This window comes from Rhipicephalus sanguineus, chromosome 5 (assembly GCF_013339695.2).
Source record: "Rhipicephalus sanguineus isolate Rsan-2018 chromosome 5, BIME_Rsan_1.4, whole genome shotgun sequence".
Taxonomy (NCBI): Eukaryota; Metazoa; Arthropoda; class Arachnida; order Ixodida; family Ixodidae; genus Rhipicephalus; species Rhipicephalus sanguineus.
This window is the reverse complement of record NC_051180.1, coordinates 22804567-22827237: the sequence shown is the minus strand read 5'-3', so window position 1 is coordinate 22827237 and position 22671 is coordinate 22804567. Positions and strand designations below refer to the sequence as shown.

The following is a 22671-nucleotide window of genomic DNA, read 5'->3' as shown; positions in this document are numbered from 1 at the left end:
ATAGTTCACGACAAATGGGCAAATATGACCCAATTGCAATGTTTTTTTTTTTTCTCTAAAGTTCCTAATCTTATCTTTGATGTCCTATTTCTGCATGCTACAACCGAGAAACGCAATTCCTTTGTATTTGCAGGGAAGCTAGACGTTAACTGGATGTTGACAACGTGGTTGAGCGTAGCTGTGGCCTTCTCCGACAGACTAAGGCGGGGCGCAAGCTGACATACATATTAAGGGTAAGTAATTCCGCCAGGAAATTCCCTACCGAAAACTCAAGGACTCTATCATTTATAAAATTCGCACCACATGTCCACCATTCCACGTTCAGATAATAAGGTTCCTCTAATCAAACGCCCACAAATCGAACACATATATCCGCAAACTGTACACGTTACGTGCACCTGTGCACACCACCTGCATCGATAAGATACAAAACGAGGTTTACAAAATTAACAGTTTTGTTGCACTTAATTAATCGCTTGTTAATGCCTCATATTCCCAAAGATTTCAATATTGTGCATTACACATGCTCACAGATAATCTCTTGCAATTAAATACTTGACGTGGAAGTTCTGTATTAACGTGACCACTTGAGGGTTACGAAATTTCCTTTGAAGAATATATCTAATTCTGTGCTATTCTTCAGGAAACTTATCTCTGATTATCAAAATAACAATTATGTGAACGCACAATTTGCCTGAAGATCTAACAGGCACATGTCACTTTACGCGTACCTGTCACATATGCAGGACATCAACCGGACTCTACATCAAATATTTAACACTCTATTGAAGCTATGCTTGCGCTTTATTTCTATATTTCAGAGCACTTGAACCACGTGTGAGCACATGAACGTCCCACAGGCACCACATGAGGTGTACCTGTACCTGCCACAAAGACACTGTGTAACAGCTGTGCAGGGAAGAGCAACGCCAGGCCTTCTTCAGCCAAGCGGGTCCCACAAGCGAGCACGTCGTCGCCAACTTGCACGGGCTGAGCGTCCATTCACTGGCAGCACAATACCACAGACAAAGTCAATGTTTCTATAAGCGTCGTGCCGAGGAGGAATAAAATTGTGATAATCCTCCACACTATATTGTACATGATGAAAATGTTGTGGCTTTTGTGTTGAAGATGTTTATTAACATGTAAAAAAATGTTAAAAAATAAAGTAGAGGTGATATTCACAATCAACTTCAGCTTCTTTTTTCGACGAGCGAGAAAGCGTGTTTTGCGTGACCATCCAAGTCGACTGTTATGGTTAGTGAAACATTTGTGGTCAAAAGTGAGAATCAAGAAAAAAAAAGTGACGAAGCTTGTATTCAGAGACGCAAGGCTTGAAAAAGCGAAACTAGACGATTCTGAAGACTCATCTGGCTGCTTCTAGGTTGTTTCTAGGCCTTAGCTAGAGAGAGAGAGAAAGGTTAAGTGAAAGGCAGGGAGGTTAACCAGAAGTTTTTCGGTTTGCTACCCTGCACTGGGGAAAGGGTAAGGGGGGATAGAATGGTAAGGAAGTAAAAAGGAATAAAAAAAAACGCACACACACACTCAAGCCCGGGAGCACCATAGCCGTTTAGCGAGGTCGTTTGAGCGGAGAAACTTGAGCAGCGCCTTCGTCGCTTTCTGGTTGGAAGCTAGAACGTTCCGGCACTCCAAAAAAAGCTTTGCTTACCGAATCGGAATGGCAGACAGTGCTGCATGCGCTCACTGTGGTAGCGAGGAAACCATTGCACACGTCCTGTGTCATTGTCATCACTACAGCTCCCAAAGACAACAGCTCTCAGCAACGCTAGCCCGCCTCGATGACCAGCCGCTTTCTGAACAATCAATCTAGGCCTTAGCTAGGTGATGCAGGTTGTTTCTAGGTTAGCAAGGGTGGATCTTTGGCCTTGTTGGTGCGACATATGCATAACGTTAAGCGCAATACTGAATCGACGAGGACGGGACAGGGAGTGACACACACACAAGCGCTAACTTTCAACAATGCTTTATTGTGAGCCGGATCACTGCATAAATACATGAAAATTGCGGACATCAGGCATGCGCACATGTGAAGGATCTAGAAATGACAATTCTTTTCTGGACAATGATAATGAAGGTGCGCTGACACAATCTTGGCCTAACTCGTGTATGGTGGCTGATTCAACTATCAACCGCGTGGTCTCATCTTTGTGCGTGCGTACGACAGAGCACTCCCTGTCCCGTCCTCGTCGATTCAGTATTGCGCTTAACGTTATGCATATGTTTCTAGGTTGCTGCTAGGTCGTCGCTAGGCTTTAGCTAGGTGATGTTAGGCTGTTTCTACGTTGATTGTCAGCGCAGAGAGGTTCTAGTAAAACCACACAGTCACAGACACGACACAGACGTCCAAACTGCAGAGACACAACCTCGCGCTGAAACCAAGCGTTCGGACCTCTCATCATAGATCTACGGGCACGTCATCGTTGGCGTCTACCTTCCATCGCTTCGGGGTGTTCTCGCAGCCACCGTTGCCTTTTCCGTTCTCTAGTATTCTCTCGTTGCACGTACTCGGGGTCTTCGGCTTGCCGCCGTCGCTTCGCAGCCATTTGTTGGGCTAACTGTTGGCTTCTTCATTTTTAGGGGACCAGTGCTGAGTAGTGGTATTTACCCAATTTCTGTGGCACATACCCGTTTATGATGATGGTAGATTTTTGGTTCGTTGGACAAGGAACGATTTGCTAAACAGCTTCGCTGCTAAAGAAAAAAAACACAAGACAGTCGTTATTCTGTCTTGAAGGGCGATTTACTACAGACCATGATTTTCATCGCTGGCTGCCCCTTACAAGCAATTTTCATCACTTGTAGTGGCAGCCATGTTCGGCCGCGGGCTACGGATCATGTGAAGCGAACGACCACGACAGCGTCCGGCCTGTCCTAATTAAATGCTTGTACTCGTCATCAGCTGTGACATAACCATACCAGCAGTCCCTTTGCTGGTCGCGCGGAAAGGTGATAACAGAGGTCAAGATTATATTACTCTAAACGTGCGTGCAATAGTAAAAGAATCCGGTCTATAGACTATTTTACGGATAGGTTTCGGTGCCGCCAGATTGGGCTGTTAACCTTGCAATTCTTATCTTGAACAACTAAACGAAGAGCGTTACGGTGGGCGTATATACACATGAAAACGGTTGGGTTGGTGCATTCGACGCTTCACGATTTTATGAATCACGTCGCGATATATATAAAAAAAAGAAAAGATTCGTGTAAGCCCAAGGTGGCGGCACCCACATGTCTTACGTAAAATCGTCTATACGATACAGTCATGCAAATTCGGTAAATCACGTCGAAAGCTAAGTCTTACGTCTCAACGACGTTTCGGCACTATGGAAATATTGTCCCCTTCCGGTGGCTACCGCTTCACGCATTCCCACTGTTGTCGGTGCGTTACTTCGAAGATAAGCTCTGCTCATTTTCACTGTGTGTTGCACTTTTGTTTCGGAAGACTCACCAGGCTGTATGCAGTTGCCTAGGACTACAGCCTTGTGACTATTATCCCAACTGACGTAAACATTTTCACTCTGCGTCAAAGCGTTCGATCGGCGAGTGGTCACCTGCGGTTGTATGTGACGGAAGATGATATTGTTGTCATGCTGCGACAAAGCAACGGCCCATTCTACGCTTCAACCTGAACAGCATTTTTTATCGCTTCGTACCCGCACGCGGCGAAGTGGCGGCCGGATTACTTGTTTCACGATATTGGTACGTGCTCATTTTTTTAATCTTTTGTTTTAGCAGCTGTCAGAAGTATGTTTCGCATAGTGCTACAAAGAAATGAGAGCGTTACAAAGTTATTAACGCAACAGCAGCGGGTGTGTTGGTTTTCTAGTGCCCATAGGTAAACTAGAATTCTCTCTCGAAAAAAAAAAAAATAAATAACCAGCTGAAGTAGAACATTCATTTTTTTTTTCGAGAACATCTGAGATGCTTCTTACTTGCAATTTGCATTTTACCAGTTTGTTCGAAGCTATTGGCATGCCCCCTGCTGACAAATGTTAAAACGATATGCGTTTGTCACACTGATACTCGTTTTATAACGTTTTTACACGTGACACATAGACTTAACTCTGATGCATTTATGACTGTTTTTTTTTTTTTTTTTTTAGAAAAGTGCCGCCAGCGGCCACTGGTAAGGTTTCCATCCACGCGTTTCGTGACTGTCGGTGGACCTGATCTTAGATTTTTTTTTTTACTTGCGTACGTGATCGCCACAGCAGCGGGATGGTCGACGGAAGCGGCAAAACATGTGTTGCGTTAATAGAAATCAAGCCTTTCCTCTAGCCGCTTAGTACCTGCGTAATCTTAAAGGGACCGACAACTCCCAGAATATGAAATGAGTTGACTCGACTGATGTAAAGATTGTCCGTTGCACTGACTCAAACCAACCCTGTTTTGTTCGTGAGAGATGGATTTATATTTTTATTTCTTAATTGAAAGTCGCGAAAAATGACCTGTGGCGCCTCTGGCGGAAAAAAAAAATGAATGATCCGATGAAGACGGCCACGTGACCATTGATTGTTGTACGCGGTCGACGATTTTTTTGTTAGTATTGAAATATTGTTCGTTTCTTTATATTAAAAGGTATTACTCCACAGGGTTGCCACTGACTTTCGAGTAAATGTCGCCAAACGACAAGCAAAAACTCGCCAAAAGTAGCCATTTTTTTACAAATTTCGCCAAACAAGTCGCCATTTTAGATATGTGCGGCATACCTAATAATAAAAATTTCCACTCACGTATAGCCGCGTAGAATACAGTACCATCCAAGACCCTTAAAGGGACACTAAAGGCAAATATTAAGTCGACGTTGATTGTTGAAATAGCGGTCCAGAATCCTCGTAATGCTACTTTCATGCCAAGGAAGTGCTTATTTTGAAATAAAATCCCGTTTTAGTGGCCCGCATCGCGTTAGCGCACTTCAAATCACCCGCCTGGAATCAGACTTTCATACGTCACTGCTGCCGTGCCCAACGTTGCCCGCCTTCACTGCGCGGCCGCCGACAATAGTAGCAGCAGAGCGAAAGTAGCGGGACCCACAGCAGCAACAACGGCCATCGAAGCCATCGAAGCTTGCCGCAATCGCCGCAATGGATGTAAACGGAAAACTTGACAACGAGACATTGGCTCGCGACGCTGGGCTCCAATTCAGCGACTTGAACCCCGATGAACGCGGTATGCTGCTGAGGGCTCGTAGTGCCGGCGTCATTGCATGCGGTATTTTGTCGAACTTTCTTTCAGAGCGACTTTCACAAGCGCGCAAAACACACGCGGCAGTACGCGATCCCGAAACTACCACTGAGACGCGACCGCGTGAGCGAAGCAGGGCGCCGGGCGAAGCGCAGTTCGGCGAAAACGGAACCATTGAACCACGCGCGCCGTTCCCCATGGCAACGCCACAGAGGTTCTTTTTTCCATGAATCAAATGGAAACGAACAAACAGCATTTTATTACGTCTTTTGATGCACGGAAGGTTCTTTTTTATTGCTGCTAGTTTGATTACTAGTGATTTATTGTAGGCAGACTCTCATACGTCATCGGGATCACTTCGAAAATGTCCCACTGGTGGCGCTCATCATGTGATACATTTAGCTTAATTTCTTGGTAAGTAGGGAACTGCTGTTGATAATATTGCCGTTTTAGAAGTTGTCATACATTGAGCTTTCACTCTGACATAAATTGTTATTTGTCTTTAGTGTCCCTTTAAGTTATATTGACGTTTCTCAATGCTAGTCGTGTCACCCGCTTCTCCATGGGAGTTCATGCTGCTGCTTCTCTGACTAGACGCAAGGTGTGCGTGGCGGCGCAAGGGTGAATGAATGAAACGCTCCTTCCATCCCTGTCCGCTCGTTTCAAAGGTTCAAATTGTGGTAAACCTTGGGCGAAAACCGTGAGGGCGTTGTTTGTAGACAGCTTTACGTACCGTTATATGAATTAAAAGAATTAAAAGGCTTATTGAAGGTAACACGACAGAATTCTTACAGGAACCGATCATTAGTGAGTCTTACACCTTTTCAGTGTGAACTAATATGATACCTGACGACACCGACCTTCTCTTATAGTCACTTATATCTACACGCGTAAACCCGATGCGTTATTAATGAACAGGTAGACAATGTAAAATGTTATATAGCAATTGTTTTCATCGCACACGCTCACCGAGAGCAGTGGAAAATGCCTCAATAAATAGTTTTTTATTGCACTAATAGCCGCGTATCCACCTCTCTTCCCTATTCCAAAACTTTTACGAGCTGAATTGGGGGTACTGCAACAACGAATAAGTCGCCAAGCTATTCAGAACAGTTGGAACTTTGGCGGAACAAATGGTCGGAACATGCGGCCAGCCCGTCGTCTGGCCCCTTCAGAAACAAAACTTTAGAGAAGCTTAAAGCACCTAAAGCCATTAACTTATTGTCAAACACTGCCCCCTCGCGGTTTGCAAGGCAGTCCGCTGACTTACATTTCGCTAGAATGTCGCTCTGGGACGTTCAAGTACCTCCTGCATCTATAGATTAATTGGAGGCACGCACGAGTTACAGGACGGACATACCGAATGACGCGTAATGTGCACATTCTACTCGTGGGTCTAAAACCAGGAAAAATACAGAGAACGTTGCCGCTCATTCGTTGGGAAGACACTGAGCTTAGGATGCATAACTCAGTGGAAACCTAAGCCGAAAATCGCCAAAAATTCGCCATGTCGCCATTTATACTGTAGCGGGGTTGCAGCTTTTAAGTCGCCACGGGCCTCTCAAATTCGCCAATTTGGCGAAAAGTAGCCACCATTGGCAACCCTGTTACTCCATAATAATGTGCCTGCGTTAGTAGTATGCATTAAAGTGGCGCTGCCTTCGCGTGACGTAATGATCCCATGCTCGTCAGCGCGTCTTGAGCAACTTTTCAGCGTGCTCATGCAACCGTGTACGCAGTTTCCAGGTCGCTAAGATATTGTAGCGACATAGTTTTGCTACGTACACTTCGTCTCAGAAATGACGCGCGCTGCTACTCGGTGCGGCCGTGCATATATGCACAGTTACGTTTTCGATTACTTGGCTTGGCTCGTGTATCGAGAGAGTAACGACGCCGGGACAAGCCATCCATGACACAGGCGCAGGTAACCTTGGGCGCAGGCGCACACAACGCTTTACAAATACCGGGAAGGTGTATAAAGCCACACATCTCATTGTAACAGCTTGCTATTTTCAAAAATGGTTGGAAAGCTCAAAATAAAAGTGGTTAAGCATAGTTACAGTAACTCCTGCGAAAGCAGAACAACGAGAGCTTTCACAAGGGCTAGCGGCATCGCTATCAATTCTCAGCGTTGCTGGAGCAAGCCTCCATGCGTGTTTGGAGCCTTTCAGATAGAAAAATACTGCTTATAAAATAACTACGTGCTTTTCGGATAAACCACTGCAGCTACAAACAGGGTGTCGGAACGAAATGTTTTTCGTTTCGGTTTTAGTTTCGTTCCACCGCAAAAAGTTCCGTTCCGTTTCTGTGCCGGATCGAAAAAAAAAATGTTCCGTAACGGTTCGTAACGGTTTTTTTTTTGTATGCAAAAAGTTGAAGTAAAGGCAATCATAAAAAAACATTGGATTTGTGATGTAGTTACTTGCCCTCCTCTTAAGAAAGTTGGACAAGGGTAAAAACACGTTCTTCAGAGGAGTGGAAGTCACTGTACCATGAGTTCCTGCCAACTAGCACAAACCAGTATTAATTTCAAAGTCGTAGTATTCATTTTCTCAAAACACAAATACGAATTTTTTAGTGGGCTCAATGCTTTGTGTCAAGGGAATGAGCACGATCTCAGAAGCGGCACGTCATTGAGTGTATTCTCCGGTGTGCGAGACCGCTGTTCTGATAGAAAGATAGCCAGCCTGTGCCGAATACGCAGCACAGTCACAGCGAAAGCTGGAAGAGCGTACTTTGTAGAGCCCATTTTAGAGTCTCTTGGGGCAACTAATACAAGTACACATGCAAGGTACCCACTGCGCGATAAATCATCGCAATTTTTCTGAAGTGGCGAAGGTCCCACTATGCCATTTTTTTGTCATTCTTCGGAGAATCGTGGTACCCGCAACACATCTGTAAGGCATTATGTGCACTTTGTGCTTATGATGATGAAGTATTATGGCTGAGCACTTTGCAGTGGGTGGGAAGCAGGGTTGCGGAATGGGCGCCTCCATTCCATTCCAATTGCATTCCGGGGAATTAGAACTTGTCGCAATTATATTCCTTTCAATTCCTCGGAATGAAAAAAACTTAGCCCATTCGGACTCTGGGAATGGCCGGGCAGCTCAATTACAATCCTGCAATTCTTCAACACAGGAAAGGCATTTTGATAGTTTTATCGAGTTAAGAATGAACGCCCATAAAGCTGATGTTATCCGATGCATTAAGAACTGTAAAAGTACGCAAAACACGTTACCAAGGTCGAGGGATAGTAGCTTGGTGACATATCTCGTGCAGTAGAACCACCCTACTAATTCCCATAGGGGCAGTTCTCCTGCTACCTGTAGTGCATGGTCAGCATGTTTGAACGAATGGTGGTGTTTTAATATTGTTTATGCTTAAATGTGTTAATGCTAAAATGACGACATAGCGCAGTTTTATGCTGACAAAAGATGTATTCAAGAAGACTAAGCAGTTCTGCCACGCGTCTGGAGCGGTCGTGAATATGGAGAAAACTAAGATTTGGTTAATGGGGAATCAGACCCTCTAGATCTGCTGGTATTAGTTGGAACGGTGCACCGCTCGGGCACCTTGTGCCTTTGTATCGAATACGGAACACTGGGTCGCACTGCTCGTCAGCACTCACGCTTGTCAAGCGCGCTTCGCAAGTATGGATGGGTGAGGAGAACTTTCTGTGTTCGCCTGTGCACAGGTATGCAATGTCTTCCTTGTCGCAAGGGTTATTTACGTTCGTCAGGTACTAAACTCCTCGTGAGATAAAGATCAGGCTGTGCATAGAGTATTCGCCACTTTTGTGTGGGGGTATCAACGGGAACCAACGCGCAGAAATAATTTTTGTCCCTTCGTATCTGCTGGGATAATGCATTTGTTTGTACACTGGCTTATGCCTCGCTTTGTAGTAGGCGCGTTGCTTGAAAATGTACCGTGCTTGTAATTAGCCAAGCCATTTTAAAAATACTGCTTTATTGTTAATTTCGAGGCTCTGACTTACTAATGTTTCAAATTTTAAGAACAGGACGTAGACGAAAACGTGCTCTATTTTCGGAAAAAGACGTAATTCATTCCCATTCCATTCCGTGCAAAAGGCGCTTAATTCCAATCTCATTAATTTCCTCCAAGCGTTGTCGCCATTCTATTCCGGGGTTGCGAAAATTTCGAAGATTCCGGAGTCATTCCAATTCTGGTGGGGCAACTCCGCAACACTGGTGGGAAGCATTAAAGTACACACTCTTTGCACTATTAGCATTGTATCATGTCTGGATGTTATTTTCGTCTTCTGCCACTCTATATTATGCATATGTTAACGCGATTCCTTGCCCGACATGACGCCTGTAAAGAGTGTTTTTGTGAAGGAGTTACAAGCAGCAGCGTGGCACTCTGGTGGAAGGCCCGACTGCCACACAGAGGGCACGGGTTAAAATCCCATCCGATCCTAGAAATTTCTTTCTCATTTAATTTTTTCTTATATCACGCGATAGCGGTCACCGACACCGGCGGCGGCGGACAAATATGGTGCCAAAGTCAGGTGTTGTGATCTCATAACAGCTTTCGCTGTAACAAGCTTCAGCGCCGACAATGCCCTCTCCACATTGGCCTGCGTGACAGGCGCGCGAAAGTCCACTTGCGTTAATATAAGGATTTGTGGTTGCCACTATTTTCATTTTTCGCACAATTTCAACATATCTTTGGTTTGGAATTCCTGCCTGAGGTACGCGCTAATACAGTACCCTGAGATATGCATAACTGCTCACGTTGCATGAGCTCAGTTGTTCCGGATTGCGAAGTTTCTCGTGAACCGAAAAACGATTGAAAAAATTTCGCTTTCACTCTGGAACGAAATAATGGATAAAGTTTCGGTTACGTTTTCGTTCCGGTCAAAAATATCGTTTTTTTTTTCGTTTTCGGTTTCCGTTCCGTTCCGACACCCTGGCTACAAACGCTACGAAGGGTGAGCTTCCTGTCGCGCCGTAAAAAACTGGGTCGAGAAAAATCAGTTGTCGGTCCCTTTAAGAGTTTGAACCTGCAATGCTCTCAGTCAGGTCGTAAAAGAGGGACGTCTATAGTACCGTCTAAGATATATCTTTCAAAAAAGAAAGGAAGAGGGGGGGGGGGGGGTCTAACCCAGCTGGTACAGAACAATAGGTTCGAGCAACAGAACGATAACGAAAAAAAACTGCAATTTTTAAGTACTATTGGCCTTCACGCTTAAAAAGTGGACGACAAAAGATGCTGAATAAACTTGTGCAGTACTCTGCGCAGGCTTGCCTCTGGGAAACAGGCATCATACAAGCAAATCGTTAGAAGAAAGCAATTTAATATCACTCATCGTAATTTTATTGCATATTTGTCACATCAAGACAAAAAAAGTGACACTAGTCTACAAGATGGTGGCGTCGGGTTCACAAGATTAGGTGACTAGTCAATGTACAAGAGACTGAGGACTACACATGCACGTAATAACACAACTTAGACATCAAAAACGAAAACGGAGTATGTACAGTCAAGCCATATAAATAATGGCGCACAGTCCTTCATTGACACCTAAGGTTGCCTCAAAAAATATTTACACAATCTTAATCTCAGCTACATCATCAAAAGTTCACAGACGAAACAACGTACTCATAAAGAAGTCTAACTTAAAAGGCGTATAGTGACGCACCGGGAAGAGTATGCACTCGAGCAGCGTTGTTGGTCGCGACATCTCGTGATGCTGTTTTGAATCAGAGCGCGCTGAGCTTGAATAGCTAGTACAGCTTCATTCACCATTTAGCGTAAACGTGTGAACGGTCACTGCGAATAAGTTGCACTTTCTTGGATAAGAAGTTGCGCGAGGCAAAAATAAAATGGTGCCGTCGCAGAGTCAAAGCCCTCTTTGCAAACATGCTGCTCGTGGTTCTACCAAGTATACAACAAATAGATACGTCATGATGACAGGGCTATGGACCGGGATAGTTGGTACTCCATGATGATGCGCACAGCGCGAAACCCGACGCAGAACGGAAAGTAAACCCGAACACACGTACGCGTTGCAGCGCGTCAACGCGTGACTTTTTGACGCGGCGCCCTCTCCCTATGGGGTGAGAGGAAGCGCGGCTACGCGAAGCTGCGCGCCCTCCTTCTCCATAGGGAGAGGGCGCGGCGCCGCGTCAGAAAGTCACGCGTTGACGCGCTGCAACGCGTACGTGTGTTCGGGCCTTAACGGCGTGTGCAAACGCGTGTCTCCGTCATTTAGTGTTTTTTGCCGCTTTAGCGTTGTGCGCATCGTCACGAAGATGCCTGCCTATCCCAACATTTTTAACGACGTTGTGAAGGCAAAATCCCCACAATATGCTTCCTGGGATACGTTAGTCAGTCTAGCAGTAGTGAAAGGCTATCGAATCGTTGTGGTTAATCACCACATCAAAAGATGTCGCTAACATCGGCGCCGTGCCAAATTAAGTATCACGGCATCTATCTGTGCGGAGGCTATATACACACATTCATCTTTTAAAAGCACGAAACCACTCATACGTCGTTTTTTTTTTTTCGGTGCTGAAATGTCGCATTCTCACAGAGCGTGCTCTTAGAGCACTGAAACGGAGCACGCCATATCTATAGCCAGGAAACGTACTTGAATGCAACCACGATAGACACTAGCACAAGCTCAACTGTGACATAGTACGAGACTAGGCTACACGAAAGAATCTTGGACGCATAGCATCGGCAGACTTTAACGTATTCCACATGAAGAGATCCAGAAGCAGTGTTTTTCTCGGTCCTACCGTATCTCAGGGACGTATCTCCACGCTTTCGTGTCCTAGGTGCAACTACATTTGCAGCAATGTCCTAGTATAACACAGGCCCTTTCTTCATGAATTTATGTACTTGTTGAGCCAGGGCTTGTATTCGGACACCCTTGTGTAAAGGCCCGGGAGCAAGGGTCGCGCGCAGCCGAATCCCGCGGAGATGACGCCAATCAGGACGTACTTGGAGCCGTCGAAGAACATTAGAGGGCCGCCAGAGTCACCCTGAAATCGGAAAAATTGCTTATGTCGGTCCTCCGAACACAAATATACATGTTATATACACTGAAAGCTTGTGCCTCGAAACCTACTTCATACGATAAAGTTCGGACGCATAAGCAAAGTTTGCGTAACTAAAAGTGTAGAATGGTTCTCTTGTCGACGTAAATTAACTATCAATGATTTTACGTCAGCTCCAAAAAGTAATACAGCGCCGCACGACACTTCAAGAACTTGCCTAGGGCCTGCAATGAACTGCTCATGCACTCTTGTGCTTTATGATGTTAAGATAGATTTACCAGCGCAAAAAAAGGCGGAACATTTAGGAAGGACACACACACACACAGCGCTGATGTTAGTCGCAAAGTATTAGAACTAGGATGATTTTTCTTACACGGAACCAGAAAAAAAGGTCATCAGAGAAATATTTTGCCTGTCTGCGTTTTGGTGTTCAAAGCAAGGCTGAAGTTAAGCTTGATTAATTCAACGAAAAAAAAGGAAAGCAGCAAAAACGAATTAAAGTAAGATTATTATTGGCAGCCCAATATGACGCTCCTATTGTTGTATTTTTTGTTTTCTTACTGCTGTGCTTTTGGGCTATATCTTCTTGTTAAATTATGGAGCGGCTAGGCACTCATGTTAACACAGTGTATAAATGCAAATGAGTATCGTGCTTTCAGCGTCCGACCTAGCTTTCCATCGACAAACTGAAACCAGTTCAGCATTCATCAGCATTAACCTGTGAGTTCACTTACTAAACAACTGCCTCAACTGACGTCACTATTCAATAACATCACGCAGAAAGAGTCCAGGAACGGCATCATTTGGCCAGTGTAAGCTCCTATTTCCCTCCAGTCACATCGCAACCAGGTGAGTCACCTCAGTTCCACGAATAGCCCGTAAGCACGGTCTATAAATACCCAGCATAAGTATACGCGGCCAAGTTGTCTCTCATCTCCAGTGCCAAACCCCCTCGTTTCTGTTTCGAGTCATTGAGTACGCGCGCAGTGACTCAGTGAAAAAGCACGCGACTACGTCAGCACTGTACAACAATGATCTCGCCACGGGGTTACCCGAATCGCGGTCTGACAGTCGGCAAAAGACCTGTGGTTATCGTACCTGGCAGGCGTCTTTCTTTCCTTCTTTGAAGCCGGCGCACAGTTGCGTGTCTTGGAGATGCACCAGCTTGCCCGACTGGGCGTACCAGCGATTGCACTCTTCGTTTGGGACGATGGGCACGGTCACCTTCTGCAGAATGTCTTTCCTCACCCCGGCGAAGCCGTCCCCCGAGGAATCTAACGGAGAGGCAATGGCGCTTCAGTACAACTTGCGCACAGCACGTGAAATGACGGGGGACCGAGTATAAACCCGGTTTCATGCAATAGATATTCGACGAGCGGCGACGCTCACGATGGCTCCAGGAACGCTAATGCCCCTCCGTATTTACCCCTTGCTTCTTGCCTGCGCTTGAGTGTCGTTCGGGGAATGCCGCTTTGCTCGCAATGTTTTCGCCCGATACGTATACCATTACTGGCGGCAGTGCTTCGGTGTTTTTCGGCTGAGTCTGGCCTTTCGAAATGCGTGTTTTCCCTACCTTTGGCGAACAGCGTTTTGTACAACAGGGCGTTGAACCTGGGAATATCGCCGTAGACCTCGCTTTAGGAATCAGTTTGAGAAAAAGAATACTTAACCTGGTTGTGACTATAAACAGGCTCGTCTCTCGATATGCCAACGTCTTGTGTTTAGAGCTTGTTCCTTTCTGTATCTGTGGTGGTGGGCAGATGTAATCTAATGGAATGGCCTTTGAAGCAAGCTCAGTATACTTGGGGGGCTCTCTCTTTAACCTTAATACGCATTATAATTAGCTAGGTGTATAGTTCGGGATAATACCACACAACCTAATGAAATCCATGTCGGCCAATCTCGAACAAGATAAACTTACAAAAAGCATCAACTAAGCTTGAGCGGCATTCAACAACAGTATTATGACCAAGGATGCAATACTGTAGGAGGCAAAGTTACCAAGACTGCGGAAAAGCTCTGTCCAAGTCTTTTAATAGAACATTGAATCATTCGGAAACCTATCTTGGACTACCCAAGTGCCTCATACGTGAAATCTGAACTTGAGTCCTTTGTTGCCGCCAGAAATTTTGTGTGACCCTATTCCCCTACCCTCCATTCCTTCTCCCTTAAAAAAATCTAGAAATAACTTCCTTCTGCAACAAAACATCTTGAACCCTTGCGAACAGCCTTGAAACCTTACATTCGCACTAGTACATGCAAGCTATTATTCTTAATCCACATTCTTGATTCACACGTTAATTACAATAACTTTCATAGAGAGGAAGCGTGCGATGAAAACTGAACTTATTTATTCAGCAAGCAAAGCCTATAACGCCGAAACACCGTTTTTCTTCAGCGTCTGTTTAAGGATCAAGAACTGCAAGGCGTACCTTTGTCAACGTCTTTGATGTTGCCCCAACCGGCGACGGTAGCTGATTTTCCGAGGAGTTCTAGCGGTCCTTGCGGAAGGCAGATGGGAATGACGTAGCGGTTGAACTTGACGTCCTGCGCGAGCTCTAGCAGGGCGACGTCGTTGTTGTATCGCTTGGGCTGCGAATACATCGGATGGATGATGTAGCGAACCAGCCGAATATCCTGCGGCTCGTGGTCTTCCTCCGTCTTCCCGATGCTGTACTCGCCCAGTCGGACGCTGAATGACCGCGGTGGCTTACTAGAGAACAGCAAAACAAAAGCGAAATTTCAGCGACACTTTCCGAACGTGATTTAGCAGCCGCGTTCATGCAAGGATAATATGACGATGACATCTTCGCAATCTGAGTGCATCATTTTTCCTTTTTTTGTTGACGCTTCGTTTAGAAGCATTCAGTAAGGTTGCAGTTGCATTTGATATCTATAACTGCACAAAAAATGTAATCATGCAGCAATACTTTCTATTTCATAAAACGAAAGCAATAACAGCTCCTGCGATGACCGAGCATCTTTATCTGCATGCAATTAAAGCACTCATAATTCTCAGTACCACAAAAAAAAAGTGTAGGAAGGCAGCGACCAATGATATGCAGTTATTTCATAGCTGACAGTTACAGTTAAAGGGACACTAAAGTGAAACAATAAATTATTTTAGTCTGACAGATTATACTCTGAAAACTCTATGGTCGTGAACTTCACCGCCATAGCTTTATTAATACCTGAAAAAATCGGTGTCAGAAGTTTCAGTTTTATGTTTCCCGCCGAAATCTCCGACGGCGACGTCACGGATTTCAGTGTTTTTTTTTTTCATATTATGGCCACAATGGCTCAACGAAATTTTCGGAAAGTTAATTGGTATGTTCAGTCTCTGGCTCCCTCAGAAGACAATGCACCTCAATTTTACTCATTAGAAACTAAGGGGGCCCTAGCAGACACCGTCGAAACCTATGACGTCACGATGAATCGTTGCCACTCGCATTTGCTTTCTTTGCACGTGTCTTCGCTCACCAAGCGTCTTCTCAAAGCAAGCGAGGCGTTTTTATTATGGTGAAAGAGTAATTTACTAATACGAGAAAAAAATAGTTTCTTTCTTTATTGTCCCTTTAACACTGAAACCCATCGCGACATGCATCATGCAGCAAACAATGTTCATTATACAGACAGTCAGTAAGCCTGAGAAAGCAGTGTTTACCTGCGAAGACAGTGAGCGGCTGTGATAATCCAGCGCTTGTTCAGAATGGCTCCGCCACAAAAATGCTGACCGTAAAGACGCAGCGACGCCTGGGCGCAAAAGAAAAAAAAAGAACCGGTATTTATATTTTTACAATAAAAACCGAAGCAGGCAAAAGTATTGTTTAACTTGCCAACTGGCTTATGCATATGCGTCCGAGCCTTGTTTCCACTAAGTTGTTGATATTGTTACGGGGAGAATATACGTACACTAACACACGATAAATTTAGCGGCTGACACCTGCCTTTACCGCATCTTAGGCCAAGTGACCGACGTCACCTACGAAATCACCCCTAGTGGCCCACCGTCGTTCACCCTCTTACTGACATTGTGCATGTTACGCGCCTGAAGCCATGTCATTCGAGTGCCTCCTAATTAGCACCGGGTCGGTGCTCCAGCCACCGGGAAATAATTTAATGGGCTGTAGATGACGACAAAGAAGACGACATCTGGAGACTTCGCGCGCTGCGCGCCGTCTTGTCAGCCGCTGAATTTATCGTGTGAATTGTGTAAGTATATTTTCCCCGTAACAATGTTGCCGAATTGTTTGTAAGTAACCATGCAAAAGATCGTATGAGTAATAAACAGTTTCGAAACGTGAAAGGTTTTGTAAACAGGAGCCCAATCGTTAAGAAATTGTTCTAGGGATGCTAAGCGTTGCGTTATAATTCTTACAACTTGGCGTTCGCCATATAAAAAATAACAGTACCAATAATAGTAAAACCGATTACGGTACTTCAAGAAATGTATTAGGCGGAACAACGCTCAAGGGAATGTAAAAATTTGTGAAGCTTAATTGAATCCAAGTTTTCTTTTCAAGGTAGCGAAGACATTGGGGTGTGATTTACAATGATCATCATGACTGCACGGTTGCTTGCGACCAATTTTATTAACAATACCGGTAAGTTTTATTCTCATGCCGTAAGCATTCTAAATGCATTCGCTTTCAAGCAAGGAATATTCGGAGGTGTAACAAGATACAAACAATACAACTGTCAAGTTTTGGCTGGGGACAAACTGAGCAAAAATATATTTAGGTTACATTTTGCACTTTGTCACTTTCTCATTTTTTTTAATTTTATTTGAAGACGAGAATGTGTACACGTACCACCCAAGGAAACTCGCCGTCGTAAGCATCATTTCCGCCCACGATTCTTCCGTCCCGTATCATCTGCCTGCCGCACTGGTAACTGCCTTGTTTGGTTGCAACAAAGAAAAAAAAAAAGAATAGAGAGAAAACAGTTAGGCTCCAAGTCCAGCCTTATGAATTCAAGACATTCTAATAGAGAGTTGTATTATGGTGGCTAGAGGGGGAAGTGTGACGGGCGAGAGCGGAGGGCTGTACGAATTCCCAATGAAAGATGGCGGTCACACCAGGTGGCGCTACCTGCGCCGTAGGTGCTTGCGGCCATGCTTGCGGCGGCATTTGCCTGCTTTGCGTATGGCCGCTAGACGTTAGTTTCACTTGTTTCTAATAATCGCTTATACCCCGCGCCCGTGTTGTTAAAGGCGCTACGTGTTTTTTTCGCTAAGAAGCATGTGTTGCAAGTTCTTAGCGGTGTTAAGCAAGAGGAAAAAAAAAAGAAAACCAAGAATGCTTTTAAACCAGACGGAACTGGCGTGCCTCCATGTTTTCATATTTAAATATGTCTTAATATCGGTTTGCTTCGACATGTTTAATCTGCTACAGTGTGCAAAAACTGGGCTAGTTGGTTGATTTTCATGGTAAAAGCAGCGCAAAAAGACGACAACACGAGAAGAACGACACAGGACAGGCGCTGAACTGTTCAGCGCTGGTTCTGTGTCATTCTTATTATCATATTCCTTTTGCGCTGCTTTTACCATATTTATAGTCTGCTTCAGTTGAACTAAACCACTTGCTCGGCTGCATAGCTCAGCTGACTTTAATGTGTTCTTTCCTCTTGGTCAAGTGTACACTGTCTACAATGGTTCATAGCGAGTATACTGGCTGCAGTGCAGCGCTTTTTTTTTTCTCTCTTAGTCCGCACCCACCACCCCCCCTCCATTTCCTCTGTATTGTAAGGGGTTCTCTTGAGCGCGAAATGTTCAAAGCATTTACCTTTTCCGGCTACGTTTCCTTGAGAAAATTGAAGTGCTCTTGAGCGCGAAATGTTCCAAGCATTTACAATTTCCGGCTCCTTTTCCTCGAGAAAATTGAAGTGGAGATCGGAATGCTGCAGCTGGAGGCTCTTTGATACTGAGCATTTTATTTTATTATTTTAGCGATAGTTCTATCTATGCAAGGACCAATGATTTCTGTTAACTTACGGCTTTAGATGCATACTAAATACATGCAAGGACATGTTTGTTTATCACACATTTGTCATCCCATAATTATGCCAGACATTTGTTATCACATACTCCCCTGTCACGTTAAGAGGTCAAATTACTTGACCCTCCTCAACTTCAAGTTTTTGGCGCTCCCTTATTTTTGGACACTCCTGTCTGCTTTTCTTTTTTTGGTAAAGTACTTTGGCGCGTCCAGAAACACCGTAGGCACAGCGTCTTCTGACAAACGCGGGGTATCTCTACAACCTCACCGTTTATAATGTGTTGGTATGTCCTTCCGATGAAACTCACGTCGAAGTGCCGCTCGCAAACAACGCTGTCCCTCGTCAGCTCTTTGTGAGTCTGCTTAATATTTCGAGCTCATTGCTCTCGCCTCGAGAGATCCTTCGGGGCTTTAAAGACCGAAAGCTTCTCCGAGCACGATCTATACCCGCCTTTACAGCCAGGGACGAAGCATGTACTTGCGCGATTTGACGGCATGGTTCGCAGAACATGTGGGTACAGTGGCGGGTAAACAAACGACGATAGCGAAGGCAAGGCATCCGAACAAGGTGACGGCACAGCACAGAGAGAACGAACGAGTCCAGACGAGCCAAAGCAAGCGCGGCGAGCGCGAGCACCTACTACTACACCAGCGCCCCTTGCGGCGGCCAGAACTTTCATTGCGTTCCGCGCATCGCTCTCCCACGGCGGGGATACAGCGCCCGTCACACTTCCCCCTCTAGCCACCATAGTTGTATTTTGTCCGCAAACTTCTGCCCGTAAGGCAAACGCCGCTTTACCGTAAGGGACAGTCGGCCTTGGTGGTACAGTGATTACAGTACTCGGCCGCTAACCCGAAAGTCGCGGTTTCTATCCCGGCTGCAGCGGTCACATTTTGTACTGTGTGATGTCAGGGCACGTGAAAGAACATCACATGGTCAAAATTTCCGGAGCCCTCCACTACTCAATCTCTCATAATTATATCGTGGTCTTGGCACGTAAAACGCCAGATATCACACATTATTATTTACCGAAAGGGCTAAGCTGGAGCAGCCACGTGGTGGCGAAGAACTTGACCGAAAAAACAACAGACAGCCACCTGCATCCCGAGTGTGTGTTGGTAGCCACGCTCCTTGCGAGCCTAGCAGACATTTTCCACGGAAAGAGGGGATGCTTGCTTTATTCACTTGCACGGGAGAACAAAGGCTGACGCCCTTGCCTCGGCAGTGCATTTTTTGGGGGTCATGCATGTTTACAACATCCGAAAATGGAGCCTTCGATGAAAAGAGTTGTAAAACCTGTGCTCATGTACATGTGGTTTTCTGTGCTCACGTAGCGAGCTATGCTAACATGAAAACCATTGTTGGTACCACCTCACTCGGCGCTGTTTGAAACCGAAACTGCGCCTGGGAGCCTCCAAATAATTAACCATCACGCGCTCGCGCAAACGAAGTTTCCAGCCATGATAAGCGGGTCGTTAGCTACTTATTGCAACGGAAAAAACAAAATGTAAAATTTTTGTCTAAGTACTCCTTTAAGACAGGCCTCAACGCTTGGGAGCACGACACCGCGTCATTGGGGGAGAGGGAATGAACGAATAGAGCGCAAAGGCGTAGACACTTTCTCAAGGTAGCTGCACAAGGTGAGTACCCATACATACTGCGCTAAACCGTGCTTTCGCTGCGGTTGCAGGAAATTTTGCCCCTCCCCTTCTCCTCTTCCCAAGAAACACCCCCCCATTCATACACTATCGAGCGCATTGTAGGGGTTCTTCTTTCCCCTTCAGAAAAATCATTGCTCACATAAAGTGCTGTCGCCTTCCAAACCCCTCAACCTTTACACACAACCTTCCCTTTTGTTGGAGCTCAATGGCAGCAAGGTATGCGAAAGGACTAATCTTGTATGCTCTTGTGAGGACGGCGTCAAGACGAGAGAAAATTGTAGTCTTCAGCAGAGTTACTGGCAAGCGAAGCTTTTCAAGGCCGTCACGCAGAATTTTGCGAGTCATCCATTACGAGTCGTAGAGCCCAGCACAAACAAAAGAGAGCTAAAATATCAGGTGATGCTGCCCACTACAGGAAAGCTTTTGCTTGCTAACTTCCAAATTCTTTGACGGCCAGTCACAAAAGGCAAGCAGGCAGTCAGGTTCATGAGAATGGACACAGGCTTTGCCTTGTACGTCCAAAATATGCGCTGACAAATGCCTCACCTGGCCTGCATTCAGCCGTGTAAAATTGAGAACCAAAACAGGTGGGCTTCGCGAGTGAGAATACAAGTTTTCAACTAAGCTGAAATCTGTGAGCTCGTTAAGGTAAACCTGTTTTGATGCAACCAAGGGGCCCCAGATTGGACACTCAAACCACAACAGTATGGGTAGTGTGCATCCCTGTATGCGTGGCCATATTCTTCCCGAGTGCAAATCAAACATTATTGCCATGGAGCATTACCGAAGAACATCATACTACTACATGAGAGTACTCTAAATAATATTGAAGTAGAATAGGCGTAGTAGGCGATAGGCGTAGTAAAGAAAGAGAAGTGAGAAAAAGAAAACAGCCACAAGATAGGGCAATTTCAATATCTACGAACACCGAGCATCCAGTGTCAGCGAGAATGCCACACGGTGAGATATATGATCCGTGAACGATACTATACTTTTGTTATTTACTTTGGGTGCACTTTCCAGTCCAGTGATCGCAATGCGGCAGTGAATCAGTGGGGAAGCGAAGCAAACACAATTCGGATGAATAAGGAAGTCGGAAGTAGCTTAATGTCGCTACTACAGTATGTAGCGGTATTGCTAAGCAAGGGCGAATGAAGAAATAACAAAAAGGAAGTGGAAGATACCCAGGAAGCAAAAGCCAGCGACAGGAAAAAAAGGTGTCGCTGATTCGAGTTGTTTACATACAATAGAATAATCAGTCAAACAAGTGGTTCCGCGTTCACATCACCGGTAATGACTCGGTAGATACCGAATATAGGAAAAAGTCTGAAAGGGTAGCTAGGTACAGATGACAGCAGCGCTACGGTACCAAAAGTTTAGCAGCCCAGGTGTATTTGTTGAAAAGTCGATAATAATATTCCAAGTACACAAATAGGTGGTTAAATACTATGTACAACACAGGAACGCTTAAATCGTAATTACGAGTCACGCGCAACAAAGTAGATAGGAAGATAGGAATTGACAACAAGCCAATGGAACACACAAAAGGTAATCCCCAGAGCAAGTACTCCGCACCAGAGACACCCTTTTCTGGTTATCTGTATTTAAGAGAACCTCACTGGCTGGGCAAAGTGTCCGCCCCAACCGGATGTCGCGACATGAACAATGAAAACCAACCTACCTATAGCAGCAGCGTATGACGTAAGCGGGCGGGAAAGAAGCCACACCGTCAGTATCACCAGCAGGCCGCGATGCACCGGGTTGGCCATGTGTGTACTCCCGATATCTTCGCACGCCTTCACGGTCCACGTACTTCCGACGTCCGACTTCCTGACTACCGCGCGAGTCGACCGACACTAGCGGTGATAGTGACGCGACGGACGTCTCTGCAAGCCGCGTCTGGTCAGGCGAGTGGCCGCGTGACGAATAGGGTGCGCTGCGGACCTTGGACGAAAAAACGTGACGGCGACGAGGGAAAACGGAGGCCCCCCCGCGTTTAGTTACGGCCGCTTGTCATCGGACGCGCGCTCCGTCGGATGGAAGATCGCCGTGAGAAGGAGGGATGGGAGACAGAGTAGCGAGAGAGAGAGTGAGTGAGAAGGAAGAGAATGGGAAAGGGTGCGGCGGGGGCTACGTCCCAGTGACCCCGATTTCGCCCGAACTTTTCTTTACTCTCGCCTACGTATCGTTTCTGGGAAGAGAACTTGCTCTTCTCGGGGAGTTGAAGTCAATCACGAATACGCCGAACAAACTAAACTGTCCAGCTGGAAGGCGAGGAGATAAGAAGGGAATAGACCGGTGGGCGAGGCCCGTCGACGGGGCCGGTGAAAGTCGGTTTCAGAGTTCGGAAAGGTCAAGACGGAGGTATTTTTCCCTGCATTCTTTTCCGCCACTCGCTAAGTGAAAGGAAAGTGCGTCCGCTTTCACTGGCGGCGTGCTAATGTGACATAAAGAAGGATAAAATGACGTGAGTCCAGAGAGATGAGTCGCCTTCCTAAAACAATGCATCAGTGTATCTGTAAGTCTAGCTGACAGCTACTGGCTGTCCACAAAGTCGGATTTCCAAAGGTTCGCCTTTCCTGTTGGATATTTCTACCGCACTAGCTACACGTTTGTTTTTGTTTTTGCTCCTATTGTTGTCATAGCTGAACGCTAGAGCCTGCTGCACCAGCGTCTAACTTATTTTCGCGCAGTAAGAACTTTTACGGTTTGTACGTTGCCACGCTCTTTCGTTGATCTTTGCATTTTTGGTAACGTTATGCAGTTTTGAATATTTTTTTTCT

The 22671-nt window shown here is 45.6% G+C and overlaps 2 protein-coding genes across 2 annotated transcripts in view; one reads left to right on the top strand and one right to left on the bottom strand.

The window, feature by feature from the left end:
- LOC119393712 (hemicentin-2) overlaps nt 1-1191 on the top strand; it is a 181524-nt gene extending 180333 nt beyond the window's left edge. The window contains exons 10-11 of the mRNA XM_049416218.1: nt 134-233; nt 822-1191. Of these exons, the coding sequence (XP_049272175.1) occupies nt 134-219 (86 nt within the window). The 3' untranslated portion in view covers nt 220-233; nt 822-1191. The remainder of the gene's footprint in view (nt 1-133; nt 234-821) is intronic.
- Nucleotides 1192-11383: 10192 nt separating this feature from the next.
- Nucleotides 11384-21861, bottom strand: LOC119393356 (brain-specific serine protease 4). Its single transcript, XM_049416217.1, has 6 exons — nt 21570-21861; nt 17042-17127; nt 15895-15983; nt 14663-14943; nt 13329-13504; nt 11384-12215 (listed from the first exon to the last, which is right to left on the bottom strand). The coding sequence occupies exons 1-6, from the start codon at nt 21655-21657 to the stop codon at nt 12057-12059; spliced, it is 879 nt and encodes a 292-aa protein (XP_049272174.1). The 5' UTR covers nt 21658-21861; the 3' UTR covers nt 11384-12056.
- Nucleotides 21862-22671: the final 810 nt, after the last annotated feature.

Bases quoted from the DNA above. Each gene is read 5' to 3' on its own strand.
- LOC119393356 (XM_049416217.1), bottom strand. From the start codon at position 21,657: ATGGCCAACCCGGTGCATCGCGGCCTGCTGGTGATACTGACGGTGTGG. The intron at 14,944-15,894 runs GTAAACACTGCT...GCTGTTCTCTAG, and splicing joins GCCGCTCACTGTCTTCGCAG to TAAGCCACCGCGGTCATTCA. The intron at 13,505-14,662 runs GTACGCCTTGCA...CCTCTCCGTTAG, and splicing joins CATCAAAGACGTTGACAAAG to ATTCCTCGGGGGACGGCTTC.